General features: G+C 44.4%; 2 protein-coding genes across 4 annotated transcripts in view; both read left to right on the top strand.

The window, feature by feature from the left end:
- The window catches only part of LOC112254170 (protein TASOR), a 22,543-nt gene extending 6,867 nt beyond the window's left edge, over positions 1 to 15,676 (top strand). The window contains exons 10-17 of one of the 2 annotated variants that reach the window (XM_024426461.2): positions 7,117 to 7,220; positions 7,827 to 7,930; positions 8,039 to 8,111; positions 8,229 to 8,494; positions 8,726 to 9,266; positions 10,174 to 10,445; positions 13,105 to 13,233; positions 15,032 to 15,676. In XM_024426461.2, the coding sequence (XP_024282229.1) occupies positions 7,117 to 7,220; positions 7,827 to 7,930; positions 8,039 to 8,111; positions 8,229 to 8,494; positions 8,726 to 9,266; positions 10,174 to 10,445; positions 13,105 to 13,233; positions 15,032 to 15,037 (1,495 nt within the window). In that variant the 3' untranslated portion in view covers positions 15,038 to 15,676. Of the gene's footprint in view, positions 1 to 7,116; positions 7,221 to 7,826; positions 7,931 to 8,038; positions 8,112 to 8,228; positions 8,495 to 8,725; positions 9,267 to 10,170; positions 10,446 to 13,104; positions 13,234 to 15,031 lie in introns of both variants that reach the window. The other variant, XM_024426460.2, reaches the window with a different exon arrangement.
- Positions 15,566 to 24,185, top strand: LOC112254171. 2 transcript variants are annotated; one of them, XM_024426462.2, is made up of 3 exons: positions 15,566 to 16,942; positions 17,113 to 17,233; positions 23,597 to 24,185. In XM_024426462.2, the coding sequence occupies exons 1-2, from the start codon at positions 15,566 to 15,568 to the stop codon at positions 17,230 to 17,232; spliced, it is 1,497 nt and encodes a 498-aa protein (XP_024282230.1). In that variant the 3' UTR covers position 17,233; positions 23,597 to 24,185. The 2 variants fall into 2 exon arrangements, with proteins under 2 accessions (XP_024282230.1, XP_024282231.1); XM_024426463.2 differs by having other exon boundaries at positions 23,627 to 24,184.

Below are 24,185 nucleotides of genomic sequence, written 5' to 3'. Positions count from 1 at the left end.
AAATTGCTTTATCTGACATGTTGCTGTTGCATGAGGCTTGGTGCTCACGGAATCAGTAGGCTATTAAACAAACACTCAAACAGGCAACAGAAGCAAGGGCTGTCTTATTTCTGTAGATATATAAATGGATGATTTATAAAGCCAGGCACATTTTAGCAGTTAGGCTATTGATTATAGACATAGTTAAGTTGGTTTCCTCTCCTCAATTTTCTTAGACAACTAGGCAAAGGCAAGGGCTGTTTCCTCGTCTCTGCTGCTACCACCGCCGCATTGTTCTCCATCCCAATATGCTGGTTAATTGAGCTATTATGCACATAGCGACATAGGGAAAGGCGCCATTTCTACAGCCCACTGAAGATTGTTTGAGAACTGCGGACAGTGAACGTATCGAACGTGGGAGAAAGCACATTTGTTATAATATTAGATTTTTCTTTTAGTGTTGCACCATTATTTTTGCATAACACAAGCATATATCATTTCAGTATCACATGTCAGAGTGATGGACTGTGCCATCCCCATGGCTTCTGCAAAAGATTAGTCCAGTGGTTCCCAACCTTTTTTAGTTACTGTGGCACCAACTGAATTTTGCTCTCCCCCGAGTACCCCTGAAGTACCTCCTCGTGTTGATTTTACCAGGAAGCCTATGGTCTCATGAATCTTCTCAAGTGGGATTGGATTAGTCTACTTAGACCCCCGGAAAATCAGAAGGATGCACCTAAATATTGTGACTGCTCGACTAAAGGAATCATCGGTCGACCAACAGCCTATCGACCAAACAATAGATCAGTCGACTAAATGGGGTCAGCCCTACACATACAACTTTTGGACTTTATAGCATTCCCAGAAAGCATGGACCATTGAATCATTATTAGTTTTACACTTAAGACATGACTCTGCCGTTGTGCTGTAGAATTTAGTCAATTTTGTCTCTAAATTCGATACCTTTGTTTATACTGGATTAAGCATACATTTTCTTTAACTAATTTAATTAGTTATGTTCCAACTTTCTCTCCATCTTGTACCAACAAGTCATTTTTATGTCTTAGTTCCCAATAGTTTATATTTTTCTAAGACAGTGGTTCCCAAGCTTTTTATAGTCCCGTACCCCTTCAAACATTCAAGCTGTGTACCCCCTCTAGCACTCTAATTTAGTTTTTTTGCCATCATTGTAAGCCTGCCACACACACACTTTACGATACCTTTTTTAAAAGAGTGTGAGTTTTTGTCACAACCTGGCTCGTGGGAAGTGACAAAGAGCTCTTATAGGACCAGGGCACAAATAATAATACAAAAATTTGCTCTTTATTTAAACATCTTACGTATAAAACCATATTTGTTCAACGAAAATTGGGAATAACTCACCACAGATTAATGAGAAGGGTGTGCAAGGATGTACATAACGCTGCAATGTTGGGTTCTATTTTTTTATTTAACCTTTATTTAACCAGGAAGGACTCATTTGAGATTTTAAATCTCTTTTTCATGAGCATCCTGGCCAAGATAGGCAGCACCAAGTCATTACACAATTACAGACAGACATGAAAAACTACAAGTAAACTACAGTAAAAACCATAAATTCACAAGAGTATAACAAAATCATAAAACAGCAAATTAAAAACATTAACAGGTCAGGGAATCAGTCAAAATCCTTCATCAGTGATTTAAAAACACCAATTGGGACAAGAGGCTTAGAGAGAGGCTCAGTCTTAAATTATTTTCCACACAGTCTGTGCCTGTATTTAGTTTTCATGCTAGTGAGGGCCGAGAATCCTCTCGCACATAGGTACGTGGTTGCCAAGGGCAACAGTGTCTTAACAGCTTCATTGGCCAAGGCAGAATACTCTGAGCGCAGCCCTATCCAGAAATCTGGCAGTGGCTTCTGATTTAAATTACATTTTCACAGAACCGCTTGTTTCAATTTCGATGAGGCTCTCTTGTTCAGATATCGGTAAGTGGACTGGAGGCAGGGCATGCTTGTGTCACCCGTTTCGGGAAAGTACCTGCATAGTTGCGCAACCAACTCACTCAGGTGCATCGCTATATCACATTTGATATTGTCCGTAAGCTTGAGTTCATTTGCACACAAAAACCATGCAATGATGGAAAGACCTGTGTGTTGTCCTTGTTAATGCAGACAGAGAAGGGCTCCAACTTCTTAATCAACCTCAATTTTGTCCCTCACATTGAATATAGTTGTGGAGAGTACCTGTAATCCTAGATTCAGATCATTCAGGCCAGAAAAAACATCACCCAGATAGGCCAGTCGTGTGAGAAACTCATCATCATGCAAGCAGTCAGACAAGTAAAAATTATGGTCAGTCAAAACTTTAAGCTGGTCTCTCAATTTAAAAAATAAAATAAAAAAAGTGTCAATACTTTGCCCCTTGATAACCAACGCACTTCTGTATTGTAACAGTTTTCTTCCGTTGAAGGAGAGGTGTCACACCCTGACCATAGTTTTGCTTTGTATGTTTCTATGTTTTGGTTGGTCAGGGTGTGATCTGAGTGGGCATTCTATGTTGGATGTCTTGTTTGTCTATTTCTATGTCTGGCCTGATATGGTTCTCAATCAAAGGCAGGTGTTAGTCATTGTCTCTGATTGGGAACCATATTTAGGTAGCCTGGGTTTCACTGTGTGTTTGTGGGTGATTGTTCCTGTCTCTGTGTTTTGCACCAGATAGGGCTGTTTTTGGTTTTCCACGTTTATTGTTTTTGTTAGTTTATTCATGTCTAGTGTCTTTATTAAAAAACATGAATAACCACCACGCTGCGCTTTGGTCCGCCTTTCCTTCACCTAAAGAAAACCGTTACAAGAGGAGGACCAAAATGCAGTGTGGTTAGTGTTCAACATGTTTAATAAGGGCAATAAACCTGAACACTACAAAATACAAAACAACAAATGTGAAAAAAACGAAACAGTCCTATCTGGTGCATAGACACAAAGACAGAAAACAATCACCCACAAAACCCAACACAAACCAGGCTACCTAAATATGGTTCCCAATCAGAGACAATGACTAACACCTGCCTCTGATTGAGAACCATAGCAGGCCAAACACAGAAACAGACAAACTAGACACACAACATAGAATGCCCACTCAGCTCACGTCCTGACCAACACTAAAACAAAGAAAACACAAAAGAACTATGGTCAGAACGTGACAGTACCCCCCCCAAGGTGTGGACTCCGGCCGCAAAACCTGAACCTATAGGGGAGGGTCTGGGTGGGCATCTGTCCGCGGTGGCGGCTCTGGCGCAGGACGTGGACCCCATTCCACCATAGTCTTTGTCCGCTTTAGTCTCCTCCTAGGAACGGCGACCCTCACCGCCAACCTAGGACTGGCAACTCTACTAAAGGGCCCCACTGGACTAAACAAACTCCTCCGGACTGAGGGGCAGCTCCGGACTGAGGGGCAGCTCCGGACTGAGGGGCAGCTCCGGACTGAGGGGCAGCTCCGGACTGAGGGGCAGCTCCGGACTGAGGGGCAGCTCCGGACTGAGAGGTAGCTCAGGACTGAGAGGTAGCTCAGGCTGGTTGACAGCTCTAGCTGACTGATGGCTCTGGCAGCTCCTGGCTGACTGGCGGCTCTGGCAGATCCTGGCTGACTGGCGGCTCTGGCAGATCCTGGCTGACTGGCGGCTCTGGCAGATCCTGGCTGACTGGCGGCTCTGGCAGATCCTGGCTGACTGGCGGCTCTGGCAGATCCTGGCTGACTGGCGGCTCTGGCAGATCATGGCTGACTGGCAGGCTCTGGCAGATCCTGGCGGCTCTGGCAGATCCTGGCGGCTCTGGACAGGAGGGAGGCTCTGGACAGGCGGGAGACTCTGGCGGCTCTGGACTGGCGGGAGACTCTGGCGGCTCTGGACAGGCGGGAGACTCTGGCGGCGCTGGACAGGCGGGAGACTCTGGCGGCGCTGGACAGGCGGGAGACTCTGGCGGCGCTGGACAGGCGGGAGACTCTGGCGGCGCTGGACAGGCGGGAGACTCTGGCGGCGCTGGACAGGCGGGAGACTCTGGCGGCGCTGGACAGGCGGGAGACTCTGGCGGCGCTGGACAGGCGGGAGACTCTGGCGGCGCTGGACAGGCGGGAGACTCTGGCGGCGCTGGACAGGCGGGAGACTCTGGCTGCGCTGGACAGGCGGGAGACTGGCTGCGCTGGACAGGCGGGAGACTCTGGCGGCGCTGGACAGGCGGGAGCACCCATAGGGATGAGACGGAGAGACAGCCTGGTGCGTGGGGCTGCAACCGGAGGGCTGGTGCGTGGAGGTGGTACTGGATAGACCGGACCGTGCAGGTGCACTGGAGCTCTTAAGCACCGAGCCTGCCCAACCTTACCTGGTTGAATGCTCCCGGTCGCCCTGCCAGTGCGGCGAGGTGGAATATACCGCACTGGGCTGTGCTGGCGAAAAGAGGACACCATGCGTAAGGCTGGTGCCATGTATGCCGGCCCAAGGAGACCCACTGGAGACCAGATGCGTAGAGCCGGCTTCATGGCACCTGGCTCGATGCCCACTCTAGCCCGGCCGATACAAGGAGCTGGTATGTACCGCACCGGGCTATGCACCCGCACTGGGGACACCGTGCGCTCCACAGCATAACACGGTGCCTGCCCGGTCTCTCTCGCTCTCCGGTAAGCACAGGAAGTTGGCGCAGGTCTCCTACCTGGCTTCGCCACACTCCCTGTGTGCCACCCCCCAATACATTTTTGGGGCTGCCTCTCGGGCTTCCTTGCCAGCCGTGTTCCCTCATATCGCTGGCTCCTCTCTCCGGCTGCCTCCGCTCTCCTAGCTTCCTCCACCTGTTCCCATGGGAGGCGATCCCTTCCAGCCAGGATCTCCTCCCATGTGTAGCAACCCTTGCCGTTCAAAACGTCCTCCCATTTCCAGGAGTCCTGACATCGCTGCCTCTCCTGCTGCTGCCTGTTACCACGCCGCTTGGTCCTTGGTTGGTGGGTGGTTCTATAACGGTTTTCTTCCGTTGAAGGAGAGGACCAAAATGCAGCGTGGTTAGTGTTCAACATATTTAATTAGGACAATAAATGTGAACACTACAAAATACAAAACAATAAATGTGAAAAAACCGAAACAGTCCTATCTGGTGCATAGACACAAAGACAGAAGACAACCACCCACAAAACCCAACACAAAACAGGCTACCTAAATATGGTTCCCAATCAGAGACAATGACTAACACCTGCCTCTGATTGAGAACCATATCAAGCTAAACATAGAAATAGACAAACCAGACATACAACATAGAATGCCCACTCAGCTCACGTCCTGACCAACACTAAAACAAAGAAAACACAAAAGAACAATGGTCAGAACGTGACATGTATGCTGTAAAAGTATTACATGGTCGCTGCCCATATCATTGCATAGTGCAGAAAATACACGAAAGTTCAGGGATATTGCTTTAACAAAGTTAACCATTTTCACTGTAGTGTCCAAAACGTCTTTCAAGCTGTCAGGCATTCCCTTGGCAGCAAGAGCCTCTCGGTAGATGCTGCAGTGTACCCAAGTGGCGTCGGGAGCAACTGCTTGCACACGCGTTACCACTCCGCTATGTCTCCCTGTCATGGCTTTTGCGCCATCAGTACAGATACCAACATGAGCAGCAGCTACGTTTGGCTACATATGTACTGTTAGTGGAATTCCCGCAAGAGAGTAACGGTTAATGTGATTGGATGTAATTTATTTGACTAGGCTACCTGTATTTGACATTGTGTTGTTATTTCGCTGAACACTTGATGGTTTAATTCGATTTTTGGCAGTGAAATGAGGCTACTCAGGCGAGGGGGAAAAACATCACCCAAATGTAAAGCCACGTTGGAAAATATAAATGGACTGTTTGAAAATGTGAAGAAAAAATGTGTTAATTATTGTTTTTTTTAACTGTGAATCACATTTTTATTTGGCGTACCCCTGACGGCATTGCACGTACCCCAGTTTGGGAATACCTGCTCTAATAGTTTGTCAGTTGGATATGCTCTCCGCAAGGTTTTGTATATCTTCTCTATCATATGAAAAAAATATTCTGAATCAAATAAGATTCCCTCAAGGTTGCTCTGATGTCCAAAAGATTTCAAATAAAAATGTTGTGATATGTAACTTTTTTAAGTTGCATGTATTTGAAACTATCTACATCGGTCAGTTCAAAATTACTTAGTACTTTCATGGAAATACATTTATTTCCTGTTACCAAGTAATTTACAGTTTCTATGCCTTTCGTTTTCCATGTGGACCAATTCATTGGTGAATTCTGATGCACCTTGACTAAAGACAACTTTTTACGGTCTATTTTCAAAAGATAAAGTTAACACATTAACAATATTGTTGAAAATAAAACATATTCTACAAGAACCAATATCATTCCATAAAAACACAACCTTTTGGAACAATCCTTGGATACGTTTCATTTTCAACAATATTGTTTAGTGTTCTTAACTATGAAGTTGTTAATGTTCTTAGCTTGCAGAGTATGAGATTGCATCCCCCTAAAGTACGCTTTAAAGGCATCCCAAATTAGTTGAAGTTAGACGTTTACATACATTTTGTAGGAGCCATTAAAACTTCTTTCAACCACTCCACAAATTTCTTGTTAACAAACTATAGTTTTGGCAAGTCAGTTAGGACATCTACTGTGTGCATGACATAAGTAATTTTCCCAACAATTGTTTACAGACAGATTATTTCACTGTATCACAATTCCAGTGGTTCAGAAGTTTACATACACTAAATTGACTGTGCCTTTAAACAGCTTGGAAAATTCCAGAAAATGTCATGGCTTTAGAAGCTTCTGATAAGTTAATTGACATAATTTGAGTCAATTGGAGGTGTACCTGTGGATGTATTTCAAGGCCTACCTTCAAACTCCGTGCCTCTTTGCTTGACATCATAGGAAAATCAAAGGAAATCAACCAAGAGAAATAAATAAATTAAGCCTTAATCTATGGGTTTCACATGACTGGGCATGGCTCCCATGGGAGGGCCTAGGAGGGTATAGGTCCACCCATCCCTGGAGAGCCAGGCACAGCCAATCAGAATGAGTCTTTCTCCACAACAGTGCTTTATTACAGAAAGAAGGTAACCAGTGTCATTGTGTGTCCGTTCTAGGCCAGAGAAGCTGGAGCTGGGTCTGGTGATGAGTATGGACCAGGTAACTCAGATGATACCCTCGGCTCTGTTCTCCTGGAACCTGTACGCAGGCAGCCACCAAGGTACACATTACAAGGGGATCACATTACACAAGTGCTGGAGATCAAAGAATATATACGCAGTACTGTATGCTCAGCGAAAAGTAAAAGACTGCATCGTCACACTGCGATCTATGCTCCCATGTTGTACGACATGGGTACCTTTTGTCATTCTTACTTGTGACTACACTGGCCACACGTGCTTGTATGCCATCATGCACATTGATTGATGTTGATGATTTTCACCAGGTGTGATCATGACACGCATGTTAAAATACCCAAATAAATTATGTTAATTTCGGGGCAGGTCGACACACACATGAACCATTCATGGACATTTAGCTAGTTAGCGGTCGCTAGTTTGTCCTGGGAGATGAACATTGGGTAATTATTTTGCCTGTCATGCATATGGTCCTCTTTTTAGCTGGTTCTTTGTGGAATTTTGACCCGGAGTCATACAAGGTCGTGTTTCTCTACACTGACAATTAATCCAATTTAGATTTCATGTGTCTATACATGTGCTAATTTCTGCGATTTGAAGAAGACTCACTGATACAGGGCTTCAAACGTCTCTAATGGTGTGTGTGTGTGTATGTGCGTTTGTGTGTGCGCGTGTGTGTGTTATTGTAGTGTTGAAGAGTGGGACACACTGCAGTCTGCTGGAGGTGGTGGATAAGAGCAAGTCAGGAGACTGTCTGGCAGCACTGCTTCAAGGCATGGAGACACAGCGACTGGTAGGTCCAGGTCCAGCACATCTTAACTAGACCAACCCTCCTCCTGGAGAGCTATTGGGAATGCAGGCTTTCGCTCCAGCCCTGCTCTAACACCTCTTCTATGTGCAGGTTCTTGTCCACATGTTGGCTGACAAAGGATTCCTGTTCCTCCTGTCTTCAGTTCAGATGGCCACTCCAACTGGTATGTCAAATCACTTTACATTTAAGTTGTTCTATGCCTGTGTAGTAACTATGTAATAACTTAGTAATAATGTGTGACATAGTTATTCTCTAATTATTTACTATTTTTATTTTTCAGAAAGAAGAGATGGGTTGAAAAAATGCCTTCGAGCGCTATTTGTTTTTCAGGAGTCCAGGGACGTGGCAAAATACAGTTCAAAGTGTCCAACTACCCAGGAGCCTTTACAGACGTCCTCCCGTGACCCCGCCATGCCCCAGCTGAACAGCTTTGTCCCAGCCCTGCATCACGCCCTGGTCAAGGTGTGCTGCACCCCGCCCGCTGACCTCTCGGCCGGGGTCGAGCGCCAGGCCAGGGACTACCTCAGTGGACTCCACCATGGAAAGGTATAAATGTGTGATTATATGATAATATAAGCATATTGATGACATGTTTTGTGTTTTGACTAGTCAAACTTTTAACTCGATTTTGACTAACCATATGTGTATGTTATTGACATGTGTTTTGTGATGATGCGTTGAATGTTATGTGGTGTTTTACTTTGTACCTTTTTTGTGTGACATGGAGCTTATTTCCATTCAAGAATACAGAAAAGTTTTGTATCATCTCCTCTCTAGCGCCGCCACATCCCCATGACTGAATATGACACCAAGCTGGATGACCGGGGGAAGCTGTTCCCGGCTCCCAAACACCACAAACTCAACATGGAGGGCTACCTGCGCTCCTACATCTACAACCCCAACCTCTACACCATGCCTGTTTTCCAAGCCAAGGAGATGGTAGAGAGTTACTGCACTGTGCCCGATGACAACAGCCCTGTAATGGGCTGGGAGGGCAGTGGAGCCAAGTCAGTGGTAGGGTCAGAGGTCAATCCTTATGGTGCCACTGCTGCCCAGTCCCCGGGGGTCCAGGTCAACCACTCTCTCTCTCAGTTTCCCACTGACGCCAAACCTCAGAAGTTGAAGGAGCTGATTAACCTGATACTGTGTTGGCGGAACATAGAGGGGGATGTCCGGAAGAAGGGAGTGCCGCAGGGAGGACGAAAGCAGGGGGCAGGTGGGTTGGACCCCCGAGGACTGAAGAGGAAGACTGCAGAGAGGACTCTGAACTACCGGAAGAAGGCCTCACAGGAAAGAGGCAGAAGGGATAGGAGAACAGGTATGGAAAGCCTTACTGAGGATTGGCCTTACACGGAACCAAAACTGGCTGCGCGCGTGCACCATCGTGCGTACATTTATATTGTCCCCACACACCAAATGCGATCACGACACGCAGGTTAAAATATCAAAGCAAACTCTGAACCAATTACATTAATTTGGGGACAGGTCAAAAAGCATTAAACATTTATGGCAATTTAGCTAGCTAGCTTGCACTTGCTAGCCTATTTGTCCTATTTAGCTAGCTTGCTGTTGCTAGCTAATTTGTCCTGGGAAATAAACATTGAGTTGTTATTTTACCTGAAATGCACAAGGTCCTCTACTCCGACAATTAATCCACACATAAAACGGTCAACCGAATCGTTTCTAGTCATCTCTCCTCCTAGGCTTTTTATTCTCTTGACTTTATATTGCGATTGGCAACTTTCATAAATTAGGTGCATTACCACCACTGACCTTGTTTGTCTTTCAGTCACCCACATGGGTATAACCAATGAGGAGATGGCACGTGGGTACCTGCTTCTATAAACCAATGAGGAGATGGGAGAGGCAGTACTTGCAGCGCGATCTGCGTCAGAAATAGAATTGACTTCTATTTTAACCCTTGGCAATGCAGACGCTCGTTGGCGCGCGCGAGCGGTGTGGGTGCAATAATTGAATAACAGAGATTTCTACATTTATTTTGCAATGCTCGCGCATGCGAAGCGAGTGGTTTAGTCAGCCTGTTAGGTATAAGTAGTGGAAACTAGATTAAATTAACTTGAAATCCAGTCCTTCAGATGTTCAATCCAGTTCCTTAAATGTGTTTCATGGATAGTTTGCTGGCTCACCTAGCAAAAGAGATCCACAAAGTGTTAATGCAGTAAATGTCTCTTTTTCTCTTTCTTTTCTCTCCCTCCCACCAGCAGCTGCAGAAAAGGGCCAGGGCCCTTCTTGTCTGTCCTCTGTGATGCTGCAGAGTGTTGGTCTGAGAGACGTGGACCTGAGGAGAGACCGCTCAGAGGCTGCTTTCAAGTTGTCTGAGGGGAGAGGAGGAGGAGGATGGTCAAGAGAGGGGACAGAGCAGACTAAAGCTCTGCTGTTTGATAGGATGATCAAGCTGGGCCTGCCGCCCAATCAGGACATTGACCTGAGGAAACGACCTTCTGGGGGCCTGCAGGTCAAGGCTGACTTCTTGGAGGTAATAAATCGATACCTTTGTTTCCTAAACCTGTTATTTTTTTTTGCGTTGTTTGTAACTTATTTTTAACTTATTTTGTACACAATGTTGCTGTTACCATCTCTTATGACCGAAAATAACTTCTGGACATCAGAACAGCGATTACTCACCATGAACTGGTAGCTTTTTCCTTTAACCCGTCTAGGACTGGGTTAAAGGAAAAACCCAGTCCTAGACGGGATAAAGGAAAAAGCTTCTACCAGTTCATGGTGAGTAATCGCTGTTCTGATGTCCACAAAGATTATGTTCCCCAAGCCACAGAAAAACACCAGCCATTTTTTTCAGCCAAATGCCAGTGAAAGATCAGATGACATCAGATGACACTCATAGGACTTCATGTATGTTTTGTTTGATAAAGTTCATATATATAGAAAAAAATCTGAGTTTACATTGGTGCATTACGTTCAGTAGTTCTAAAACATATGGTGATATTGCAGAGAGCCACATCAATTTACAGAAATACTCATAATAAACATTGATAAAGATTGAACTTTAGATAAACTTCTCCTTAATGCAACCGCTGTGTCAGATTTCAAAAAAACTTTACGGAGAAAGCAAACCATGCAATAATCTGAGTACAGCCTTTAGACAACAAAGCAGCCAAAAAGATACCTGCCATATTGGGTAGTCAACATTACTCAGAAATAGCATTTTAAATATTCACTTACCTTTGATGATCTTCATCAGAAGGCACTCCCAAGAATCCCAGTTCCATCATAAATGTTTTGATTTTTTCGATAATGTCCATCATTTATGTCCAAATATCTTCTTTTGTTAGGGCGTTTGGTAAACAAATCCAAAAGCGCGTTCAGGTCGCGCTGAACATCGGACGAAAAGTTCCAAAATTTCCCTTACAGCCCGTAGAAACATGTCAACCTAAGTATGGAATCAATCTTTAGGATGTTTTTAACATAAAACTTCATTAATGTTCCAACCGGACAATTCCTTTCTCTGTACAAATGAAGTGGAACCTTTCACGTGAGCGCGCCAGACCGAGGCTGTGGCACTCTGCCAGACCACTCACTCAAAGAGCCCTTATGAGCCCCTCCTTTAGAGTAGAATCCTCAAAACAGGTTCTAAACACTGTTGACATCTAGTGGAAGCCTTGGGAAGTGAAACATAACTAATATCACCCTGTATCTTCAATGGGGGCTGAGTTGAAAAACTACAAACCTCAGATTTCCCACTTCAACACCATTATCCCAGAAACCCTAGACCCAGTCCAATTTGCATACCGCCCAAACAGATCCACAGATGATGCAATCTCCATTGCACTCCACACTGCCCTTTCCCACCTGGACAAAAGGAACACCTAGGTGAGAATTATATTTATTCACCACAGTTCAGCGTTCCACACCATAGTGCCCTCAAAGCTCATCACTAAGCTAAGGACCTTGGGACTAATCACCTCCCTCTGCAACTGGATCCTGGACTTCCTGACGGGCTGCCCCCAGGTGGTAAGGGTAGGTAACAACATATCCGCCCCGCTGATCCTCAAAACGGGAGCGTGCTCAGTCCCCTCCTGTACTCCCTGTTCACTCATGACTGCACAGCAAGGCACGACTCCAACACTATCATTAAGTTTTTCCGATGACAACGGTGTCAAAAGGCTGTACTCAGATTATTTCATGGTTTGCTTTCTCCGTAAAGGCTTTGAGGGCCTGATCAACGACGAGACAGCCTATAGGGAGGAGGTCAGAGATCTGGCTGTGGTGCCAGGACTACAACCTCACCCTCAATATGATTGTGGACTACAGGAAATGGAGGACTCGAGCATGCCCCCATTCTCATCGATGGGGCTGCAGTGGAGCAGGTTGAGAGCTTCAAGTTCCTTGGTGTCCACGTCACCAACAAACTAACATGGTCCAAGCACACCAAGGCAGTCAGGAATAGGGCACGACGAAATCTATGGGGACTGAAAAGATTTGGCATGTGTCCTCAGATCCTCAAAAGGTTCTACAGCTGCACCATCGATAGCATCCTAACTGGTTGCATCACTGCCTTGTATGGCAACTGCTCGGCCTCCGACCGCAAGGCACTACAGAAGGTAGTACGTACGGCCCAGTTCATCACTGGGGCCAAGCTTCCTGCCATCCAGGACCTCCATACCAGGTGGTGTCAGAAGAAGGCCCAAAAAATTGTTGAAGACTCCATCCACCCTAATCATAGACTCTTCTCTCTGCTACCGCACAGCAAGCGGTACCGGAGCGCAAGTCTAGGTCCAGGAGGCTTCTAAACAGCTTCTACCACCAAGCCATAAGACTCCTGAACATCTAATCAAATGGCTGCACAGACTATCTGCATTGCCCCCCCCCCCTTTACACTGCTGCTATTCTGTTTATTATCTATGATAGTCACTTTAATAACTCTACCTACATGTACATATTACCTCAAGTAACCGATACCCCCTGTATATAGCCTCGCTATTATTTTACTGCTGCTCTTTAATTATTTGTTACTTTTATTTCTTATTCTTATTTTTTAACTGCATTGTTGGTTAGGGCTTGTAAGTAAGCATTTTACTGTAAGGTCTACACCTATTGTATGTGACAAAGTTTGATTTGAATATGTGTACATAACTTTGTATTGTTCTGTCTCTCTCTGTGTGTCTGTGTGTAAGAGCAAACAGCAGGGAGCACGAACAGTCTGGAGGGCTTCAGCCCCAGTTCCAATGGTGAAATGCCCAGAAGATCACAGTCCCAATATCAGGGGGAAGAACAGATGCCATGGGTCCTCATCCCCATCACAGGTATGGACCGTCACTGCACATACAGCAGTACTCGGGCCGGGCAAAAGTTTTTCCAATTACGATCACATATCACAAAGTTAAAGCTATATGTTCCCATAGTATATCCCCACATGTATGGACTATCACATAACACATAGGCTTTCCCTGTAATGTGCACTTGTTCCTTTGAAATATGTTTGAAGAATGTATGCACATTCAGTACCAGTCAAAGGTTTGGACGCACCTACTCATTCCAGGGTTTTTCTTTCTTTATACTATTTTCTACATTGTAGAATAATAGGGAAGACATAGCAACTGTGAAATTACACATATGGAATCATGTGGTAACCCAAAAAGTTTTAACTAATCAAAATGTTTTATATTTGTAGCCACTTTTTGCCATGATGACAATTTTGCACACTCTTGGCATTCTCTCCACCAGCTTCACCTGGAATGCTTTTCCAACGATCTTGAAGGAGTTCCCACATATGCTGAGCATGTGTTGGCTGCTTTTCCTTCACTCTGCAGCCCAACTCATCTCAAACTTTCTCAATTGGGTTGAGGTCGGAGGATTGTGGAAGCCAGGTCATCTGATTCAGAACTCCATCACTCTCCTTCTTGGTCAAATAGCCCTTACACAGCCTGGAGGTGTGTTGGGTCATTGTCCTGTTGAAAAACAAATGATAGTCCCACTAAGCGCAAATCAGATGGGATGGAGTATCACTGCAGAATGCTGTGGTAGCCATGCTGGTTAAGTGTGCCTTGAATCCTAAATATATCACTGACAGTGTCACCAGCAAAGCACCATCACACCACCTCCATGCTTCACGGTGGGAACCACACATGTGGAGATCATCCGTTCACTTACTCTGCGTCTCACAAAGACACGGCGTTTGGAACCAAAAATCTCAAATTTGGACTCATCAGACCAAAGGACAGATTTCCACCGGTCTAATGTCCATTGCTCATGTTTCTTGGCCCAAGCAAGTGTCTTCTTATTGGTGTCCTTTAGTAGTGGTTTCTTTGCAGCAATTCAACCATGAAGGCCTGATTTCATGCAGTCTCCTCTGAACAGTTGATGTTGAGAAGTGTCTGTTACATGAACTCTGAAGCATTTATTTGGGCTGCAATTTCTGAGGCTGGTAACTCTAATGAACTTATTCTCTGCAGCAGAGGTAACTCTGGGTATTACATTCTGGTGGCGGTCCTCATGAGAGCCAGTTTCATCATAGTGCTTGATGTTTTTTGCGACTGCACTTGAAGAAACATTTGAAGTTCTTGACATTTTCCGCATTGACTAATCTTCATGTTATAAAGTAATGGACTGTTGTTTCTCTTTGCTTATTTGAGCTGTTCTTGCCATAATATGGACTTGGTCTCTTACAAAATAGGGCTATCTTTTGTATACCACCTTGTCACAACACAACCGATTGTCTCAAATGCAATAAGAAGGAAAGAAATTCTACAAATTAACTTTTAACAAGGCACATCTGTTAATTGAAATGCAGTCCAGGTGACTACCACATGAAGCTGGTTGAGAGAATGCCAAGAGTGTGCAAAGCTGTCATCAAGGCAAAGGGGGGCTACTTTGAAGAATCTCAAATATGAAATATATTTTTATAACACATTTCTGATTACTGCATGATTCCATATGTTATTTCATAGTGTTGATGTCTTCACTATTATTCCAGAAAAACCCTACAATGAGTAGGTGTGTCCAAACCTTTGATTAGTACTGTATATTTTCATTTCTGTGAGATAATTTGGCTGATATGTGAAACTATTATGATATTTACTAATACCTTTTACTCCTGTGCAGGGCTGAAGTCAAACAAGTACTGCCTGAGCCAGAAGGACAATCTTCAGGACCCACGCTTTGTTCCCCAGATCCCCATGGCAAACAGAAGCTACCCCCCCCCGTGTCCCGGAACGACGGGAAAGAAGCATCAACTCTACGCTAGAGGAGCTCCCACAGCATAGCCTCAGTACTTCCCTAGAGGTGTCAGAAGAGCCCAGCCCCTACCCCAGTCCCTGCCCAAGCCCCTGCTCTTGCTCCAGTCCCATGGAGGATGAGCAGCAATTAGCTGAAACCCCCTGTGACCCCACAGAAATAAGCGGCAACCATAAGACGAGCACAGACAAGAAGACGAGCACAAACTAGAGCTTCTTTCAAATCCCTGGTGCTCCAGCGAGCACCAGGCTACTAGACAAGTGCCGCAGCCCCTCACCTGAGCCAAAGCCAAATGGAGAACCAACCCGTACTATCCCTAACCCTGTGGAGGCTGGGCAGGAACAGGTTGAAGGCAGCACAGGAAAAGTTATATCTGGCGTGGTTGCTGAAGATCCAACCACAATGGATGTTGGACAAGAAGAGGGAGAGGAGGTAGAGGAGGAAGAAAAAGAGTTGGAGGAGGACGATGTGATTGAAGTGGTAGATGAAGAGGTGGAGACGGTTATAAAGCAGACAGAAGAGGTGTCACCACCCTCTCTTGACCTCAGTTCTCCTGAGCAGATTCCCATCCAAAATCCTCCCCCCATCCAGAACACTCCTCCCGTCCAGAGGCCCGTGCTGAGCAGAGTGAACTGTGTCCTGGACCAGCAGTTCAGCGACTTCTCTACAGAGATGCAGATCCTCCTGCTCAGAGAGAGTGTCCACTACAGCTCCCCACTGATCCCTAGCCAGAGTCCTCCAGGCCATCCCCCCATCCTGCCCTTTTCTGAGTATGTCTCCTTCTACAACTCCTCCCCGCCTATGCAGGACTACGTCAGCTCCCTGAGAGACCGCATGGGCACCGTCATAGACACACAGGAGCAATGGATTCCTAGCATGGTGGCCACTGACTCTCCCCTGGTCTTTTCTAACAATAACCACCACCATGCTAGCCACGTTCATAGAACTACATACAACTGGTACCCTTCTTCTCGTGGCCCTGTTTCTCACTCTGTCCCCAGCCCTCACCCTCCGTCCCTGTCTGCCCCTGGTCGTGCTAGTTCAGACTCTTACAGTTCTCTACCCGTGTCTCATTCTGTCCCCAACTGCCACTCTCCTGCCTCTCCTTCTGGCCCCGGCCTTAACCTTGCTAGTTCAAACACTTACAGTTCTTTATCAGTTTATCAGTTTCCCTCAGCTGTGTCTCAGTTTAATAGTAATAATAACAATCATGTTATTATTCGCTCTTCATCCTTCCCCGGTCCTGGCACTGCCTCTCCTTTTACCCCTCCCCTCTACAACAACCCAGCCCAGACAGAGCTGCCTCTATCTCAGCTGCACTCTGGTCTAGCGCCCCTCCCCATCCAACCACTGGCACTGGGCAACCAGTGGATAACAAGAGCGCAAACAACAGAGAACCCGGACTCAGACTGCCGAGAGCAACTGGGAACGTGCAAGCCAAGTGCTATGTCAACCACGACAAAGAACACCGACTTAGATGCTCGAGGGCTACGGGGAAAGTGTAAGGCACAAACGAGTGCAAAGTTTCAATCAAAAGACAATGTCATAATTGTTGATCCTCCGATTTCAGAAGCCACCATGGTGGCTCCACATCATTTCACTCAGATGATTGAGAGTTCTTCAGGGGTGGGAGGGCCTTTCCCAAGCTCAGGGCCAGATCCACCTGCACCCATCAGTAGTCTAATTAGCCAGCTGAAACCTGAGCTGTTCAGTACCCTGGTGAAGATTATAAAAGATGTCCAGAAGAAATCTGTCCAGTTCTACATCCACCATATTAAGGTACTAAACATTTGGGGTTCTTGTAAAAAGGGTTTTATAACTACATTTGAATAATTGAATGGGGTGCAAACATGCAGTCACACACACCAACCTCTCTTTTTCATTGCATGTTTATGTGCAGTGCCACTGTATGAAAAATACCTTGTTTCTCTCTCTCATTGTCCTACCAGGAGTACATCCAGAGATTGGGGAACATAGAACACAGTCCTGAGAGTTTCTTGGAAAGAGAGAACCGTTTGGAAAAGTATGGTTCTCATGCAGAACAAGGAAATCACAGCTCACGTTCGTAAGGTACTTGACAACAATATCAGTCATTCCACGAAATGAGTACTTTTTGTGTCTCTTTGATATTTTAAGTAGAAATTGTGCACCGATATTGGATTTTAAAAGCCTTTTAAATTATGAAGTGCCCTTAATTCAATACATTTTTGAATGAATAAACACTTCTACTTTGAAGAATCTCAAATATAAAATATTTTGATTTGTTTAACACATGATTCCATGTGTTATTTCATAGTTTTGATGTCTTCACTATTATTCTACAATGTAGAAAATAGTAAAAATAAAGAAAAACCCTGGAATGAGTAGGTGTCCTAACTTTTGACTGGTACTATGTGTACATATATATACAGTGCCTTGCGAAAGTATTCGGCCCCCTTGAACTTTGCGACCTTTTGCCACATTTCAGGCTTCAAACATAAAGATATAAAACTGTATTTTTTTGTGAAGAATCAACAACAAGTGGGACACAATCATGAAGTGGAACGACATTTATTGGATATTTCAAACTTTTTTAACAAATCAAAAACTGAAAAATTGGGCGTGCAAAATTATTCAGCCCCTTTACTTTCAGTGCAGCAAACTCTCTCCAGAAGTTCAGTGAGGATCTCTGAATGATCCAATGTTGACCTAAATGACTAATGATGATAAATACAATCCACCTGTGTGTAATCAAGTGTCCGTATAAATGCACCTGCACTGTGATAGTCTCAGAGGTCCGATAAAAGCGCAGAGAGCATCATGAAGAACAAGGAACACACCAGGCAGGTCCGAGATACTGTTGTGAAGAAGTTTAAAGCCGGATTTGGATACAAAAAGATTTCCCAAGCTTTAAACATCCCAAGGGGCACTGTGCAAGCGATAATATTGAAATGGAAGGAGTATCAGACCACTGCAAATCTACCAAGACCTGGCCGTCCCTCTAAACTTTCAGCTCATACAAGGAGAAGACTGATCAGAGATGCAGCCAAGAGGCCCATGATCACTCTGGATGAACTGCAGAGATCTACAGCTGAGGTGGGAGACTCTGTCCATAGGACAACAATCAGTCGTATATTGCACAAATCTGGCCTTTATGGAAGAGTGGCAAGAAGAAAGCCATTTCTTAAAGATATCCATAAAAAGTGTTGTTTAAAGTTTGCCACAAGCCATCTGGGAGACACACCAAACATGTGGAAGAAGGTGCTCTGGTCAGATGAAACCAAAATTGAACTTTTTGGCAACAATGCAAAACGTCATGTTTAGCGTAAAAGCAACACAGCTCATCACCCTGGACACACCATCCCCACTGTCAAACATGGTGGTGGCAGCATCATGGTTTGGGCCTGCTTTTCTTCAGCAGGGACAGGGAAGATGGTTAAAATTGATGGGAAGATGGATGGAACCAAATACAGGACCATTCTGGAAGAACCTGATGGAGTCTGCAAAAGACCTGAGACTGGGACGGAGATTTGTCTTCCAACAAGACAATGATCCAAAACATAAAGCAAAATCTACAATGGAATGGTTCAAAAATAAACATATCCAGGTGTTAGAATGGCCAAGTCAAAGTCCAGACCTGAATCCAATCGAGAATCTGTGGAAAGAACTGAAAACTGCTGTTCACAAATGCTCTCCATCCAACCTCACTGAGCTCGAGCTGTTTTGCAAGGAGGAATGGGAATTTATAACATTTGACATGCATTTTTCTGGATTTTTTTGTTGTTATTCTGTCTCTCACTGTTCAAATAAACCTACCATTAAAATTATAGACTGATAATTTCTTTGTCAGTGGGCAAACGTACAAACTCAGCAGGAGATCAAATACCTTTCCCCCTCACTGTATATATTTATTTATTTAATGGCACATGAGACACCTGTCTGATTTGCACCTGTCTAAGTGGACTAATCCATTGCGTAGGCCACATGGATGGCACACCAGTATCACCAGAAGTACATTTAGTCTACCGTTAATTCACATAATTTCTCATCTACAATGTTTGTTTATGTTTTGGTCATTTCTGTTGATGCATTCAATATATTATTATTAAGAGTATATTACTGTTCTCATTGTCGGAGTGGACATATGTTAGGGGAGCGCACAAGCTATGGTACACTTGTGAGAAACAAGTTTTGGTTTATTTCATTCCATTTACGAGTTTTGTCAATTTTCTTCATTGTCTTTTTGTTTGAAGCGCTCATGTCAGTGTTGTGTATGGACGTGCACCTGATTACGCATAGAAGTAGGCCTGGGCTACCTGGCCTGTGTGCTAATGTTGGCCAATAAATGTGCCCATTTGGGGATCTGATTGTCTGATAGTACCCTCAAAACACCAGTCACAACGTCAACAGTGAAGAGGCAACTCTGTCATGCTGGCCTTCTAGGCAGATTTCCTCTGTCCGGTGTCTGTGTTCCTTGGCCAATAAAAAGAAAAGTTTAAGATGGGCTAAGGAACACAGACATCGGACAGAGGAAATCTGCCTAGAAGGCCAGCATGCCGGAGTCGCCTCTTCACTGTTGACATTGAGATTGGTGTTTTGCAAGTACTATTTAATTAAGCTGCCAGTTGGTGACTTGTGAGGCATCGGTTTCTCAAACTAAACACTTCATTGTACTTGTCCTCTTACTCCTCTTTCTATTCTGGTTAGAGCCAGATTGCGCTGTTCTGTGAAGGGAGTATTACTGAGCGTTGTACGAGATCTAAAGTTTCTTGGCAATTTCTCTCATGGAATAGCCTTCATTTCTCAGAAGAAAGTTCTTTGTTCCTGGCCATTTTGAGCCTGTAATTGAACCCACAAAAGCTGATGCTCCAGATACTCAACTAGTCTAAAGGCCAGTTTAATTGCAAAAGGGTTTTCTAATGATCAATTAGCCTTTTTAAAATGAAAAACTTGGATTAGCTAACACACATTCTTAAAATGATGGAGAGTCACAGATGGCTCGAGGGAGGGAGTTCCAGAGCCTAGGAGCAACCCTGGAGAAGGCCCTGTCACTGAAACTCTGGAGCTTGGACCTGGGGATGACAAGGTGGCCAAACTGTGGTTGAGCAGAGAGAGCATGAGGGCTGGTACTGTAGGAGAGAAGAAGTTCAGAGAGGCAAGGTGGAGGAGAGCTTTTTAGGTCAGGAGGATCTTGTAATTAATGCGGTGGGAGACAGGGAGCCAGTGGAGTTCACAGAGGATGGGGGTGATATGCTGCCAGGATGATTTAGTGTGGGTTAGAAGATGGACTGCTGAGTTTTGAACCATTTGGAGCTTATCGAGGGAGTTTGTGTTAGTGCCGGGGAGTAGGGAGTTGCAAAAGTCTATTCGGGAGAGGAGATGAAAGCATGGATTAGAGTTTCGGCCGGCAGGACAGGAGAGGGAGGGGGTGACTTTGGCAGATTTGCGTAAGTGGAATAATTTGTTTTTTACAGTCTGACGGATGTGGTGGTTGAGGGATAGGGTCTTAAGGTAGACAAGCATACATATTTCTGTCCAAATACTTTTCACAATTGCCTCATACATCATACAACCTTTGGATTGCTGCCATTGTGGTCTGATTCATCATAGCACTGTGAGGACAGTGCCGTTGACGACAAAATGTTATCCCTCTTCCTCTTCCTGAGGAGTAGCAGGGGGTACACTCCTACCTTGTGGAACCTATGTACCTGGAATCATTAATGACAAAATAACTTCCAGAAACACAACAAATATCAGTCAAATAATGACATTTAGATTTACAGTCTTAAATGAGACGACAACAACAAATAAGTGCATAGGGCCTATCATTTCCCTAAGCTAGAAATGCAGAAATCTTTTTAATGGAAAACGTAATAAAGCTTACCAGCTTGTTTGCTGCATTAACCAAGGTTGCATATCTTCTATGTTTCATTGTCTTATTTGCCCATTCATCTGTTGCCTTCATTTTTTGGGGCCTCTAACTTGACCTTTAGCTGTATTTTTGCACCACAGAACTGGAACTTTTTTTGATGCTCCTCCTATTGCTGTTTTACAACTAGGACACAGCTTACGGTTGGAGCCAGGAGCCATTCTGCATGAAAGGTGGATACGAAAGTGTCGGAAAAAATAGCCCTTTACACATAACTTTGACTGATTTTGCACCAGGGAGGTCCACTCTGGCATGGGACTTGAATTGCCAAGGAGAACTAGAGATTGTGAGATAAAAACTATCCTAACAATAGCAATTAACAAAGAGAGTTTGGCCAACTAAGGAGCTGACGACGAGTTCACATTAAACATCAAGCCCCGACCCTTCTCAAACCCATTAAAGAAGTGGTATGTGTGTGTTTGAAGGTAACGTGGGTTTCAATGACTCAATCATATGGGTCAGATCTGATAATGGACCTCGCCTGGTACTTAAACAAAGCCTGAGACTTTAACATTACCCCACATGCCACACTGTAATGTAAAAATGTGCCATACTAAAAAAATGTGCCATACTAGAGCTGTTGCAGTTGTACTTCTTACTTGTACAAGTTTAGTCAGATGCGCCACCTTGAGCTGAAGCTTCCCCAGCTTTTCAAGGTCGATCCTTTCAACTGCTGTTAGATGAAAACGTTAAATTCCATTAGTACTAATACAAAGCGGTTTTCTGATTTCAATAGAAAGAGGTCAAATATACCAGTGCAATTTGATGGGATAAGCCGTTGGGTGACCTAGGGAAAGTTGAGAGACCGGTGTGAGTACCATTGTGTGAAAGGGAGTAAAGAGTATTGTTGTTATTTTGAATTTTATTCATTAAATAGCTTACATTCAAGAGAGGCTTCCTCATGGGGCAGCAGGTAGCCTAGTGGTTAGAGTGTTGGACTAGTAACCAAAATGTTGCAAGGTTGAATCCCTGAGCTGACAAGGTAAAAATCTGTCGTTCTGCCCCTGAACAATGCTGTTAACCTACTGTTCCTAGGCAGTCACTGAAAAATAAGAATTTGTTCTTAACTGACTTGCCTAGTTAAATACATGGGCACCGTGGTGGCTTAAGGAGAACAAAAATAATTTTAAAAAATTAAAAATCACGTTGTTGTTCACAATGTATTTGGACAGATCCCTAAATACTCCACGATTAAGTTTACTTTAGGGTAAGTAAGTGGTTAGTCAGTTGGTGGAAGGCCTAGTGAGTTAACTTTTATAAACCATCTGTAAGGGACACTTATATCCTGAAAAGGTCGGCCCTTGATGCCGACTGACGCTGCTCTTGTCTCCAACTGGGTCTTGTGGCTTGAAGTGAACAATCATTCATTCATGTTGTTGATCACACTGTATTTGGACCGATCCCTAAATATTCTAAACCGTATAGATACTCAAACTATCAACACTGCAAATGGTTAGGGTTAAGTTTACTTTAGGGTAAGTAAGTGGTCAGTTGGTAGTGGAATGCCTGGTGAGTTAACTTTTATAAACCATCTCTAAGGGGCGCCTATATTTTGTAAAAGGGGTTGGTGGAGGCCGAGGTGAAGATGAACGTGGGGGTGGGTATTCTTCCTCCTCCGAGGACGGCGGGGGTGATGAGGACAATGAGGGTCTAAATATGTAAATGAATCATTATTAGAATTTATACAGTGGGTTGGTCAAAACAAGCATAGCAATGGGTAGACAGGCTACTGGTTTTCTGATCTGAGAAATCCCTGCACATCCACTGTCCCATCAGCCCAGTCAGGCAATTCATTAACTTGTTTACACTTGCTTACCACATGCATACCACTTTGCAATTGAAAGAAGGCTGAATACTTATGGCAAACCATTCATCAAGCAAAAAAAAACCCACACATTTTAAAACACTTGCTGCAATGTAGACGAAACAAATTAAAATGTGGAGAAATTCATAGTCAAACAATTATGTGCTCACTTGTTAAATTTTCTGAAGTGTTAAGGTCTGATGTTACAAATTACATCCCACCGCTTTACAATGATTCTGTAAATAGAAGCCTGTTAAAACACATGGCACCATTCAGCATAAATGAAGATATCAGTGCCAGACACCAACTAGTGGGTATGTGTAGTGATATTAACAATATCAGAACATCATCCGGACATCCAAACATCAGAAGGGCTGTACACTGAGCCTTTTTGGAATGACCTGTTTGGAAGAGCAGGCGTGCAGAAAACTGCTTACAGCTTTTTGTGGGGGTTTGGAGTTGACCTTTTCTTGACAGTCATTAATTGTATTCCTGTCTTATATAAGGAGGCCACCATTCCAAACCATCTTTAAACCACTCCTGTGCCACTGGTCCAGTTGTGTTTTCCTTCACAAATAGAACAATGAGTTACATATCGAATACAAAAAACAAACAAAAATATTTCATTCAGTAAATCAGTTGGGTAGACTTGATTATACTACCTGGGACAGGTTAAGAGATCCAAAGACAAGACAGTGTTGATTGATACAATTATTTGCAGGTAACTGCTCACTGTATTTTGGAATGGCAGATCACAGGGCAGCTCAGGAGAACAGGCTTTGGTGGACGGTGAGGCTGCAAGCAGGGGAAAAGGTGAGTTTGTAAGACAGCTGTTTGTCTACTGCTAATTACAAATACAACTCAAAATAAACATAGAAAAAAGGCTAAATATACAGATTCTTATTGAATCATTCTTAGTGGCCTACATGAGGCTAACTTGTGACATGTAACTGTTTGCAGTTAACCATTTAGCTGTGGTCAAGTAACTAACAGTTCCACTTACTGAATGTATTGAGATGATGTGAAGAGGGCCAAAACAGATCAAGGCATGAGGCTGAGAGCTGTTGCATGGGCAAGAGGCTGAGAGCTGTTGCATGGGCAAGAGGCTGTGAGCTGTTGCATGGGCAAGAGGCTGAGAGCTGTTGCATGGGCAAGAGGCTGAGAGCTGTTGCATGGGCAAGAGGCTGAGAGCTGTTGCATGGGCAAGAGGCTGAGAGCTGTTGCATGGACAAGAGGCTGAGAGCTGTTGCATGGACAAGAGGCTGACAGCTGTTGCATGGACAAGAGGCTGAGAGCTGTTGCATGGACAA

Source organism: Oncorhynchus tshawytscha, linkage group LG07 (genome assembly GCF_018296145.1).
Source record: "Oncorhynchus tshawytscha isolate Ot180627B linkage group LG07, Otsh_v2.0, whole genome shotgun sequence".
Classification (NCBI taxonomy): domain Eukaryota; kingdom Metazoa; phylum Chordata; class Actinopteri; order Salmoniformes; family Salmonidae; genus Oncorhynchus; species Oncorhynchus tshawytscha.
The sequence above is the reverse complement of the archived record's forward strand: the minus strand, read 5'-3'. Positions and strand labels throughout refer to the sequence as shown.

Bases quoted from the DNA above. Each gene is read 5' to 3' on its own strand.
- LOC112254171 (XM_024426462.2), top strand. From the start codon at position 15,566: ATGGATGTTGGACAAGAAGAGGGAGAGGAGGTAGAGGAGGAAGAAAAA. The intron at 16,943-17,112 runs GTACTAAACATT...TTGTCCTACCAG, and splicing joins TCTACATCCACCATATTAAG to GAGTACATCCAGAGATTGGG.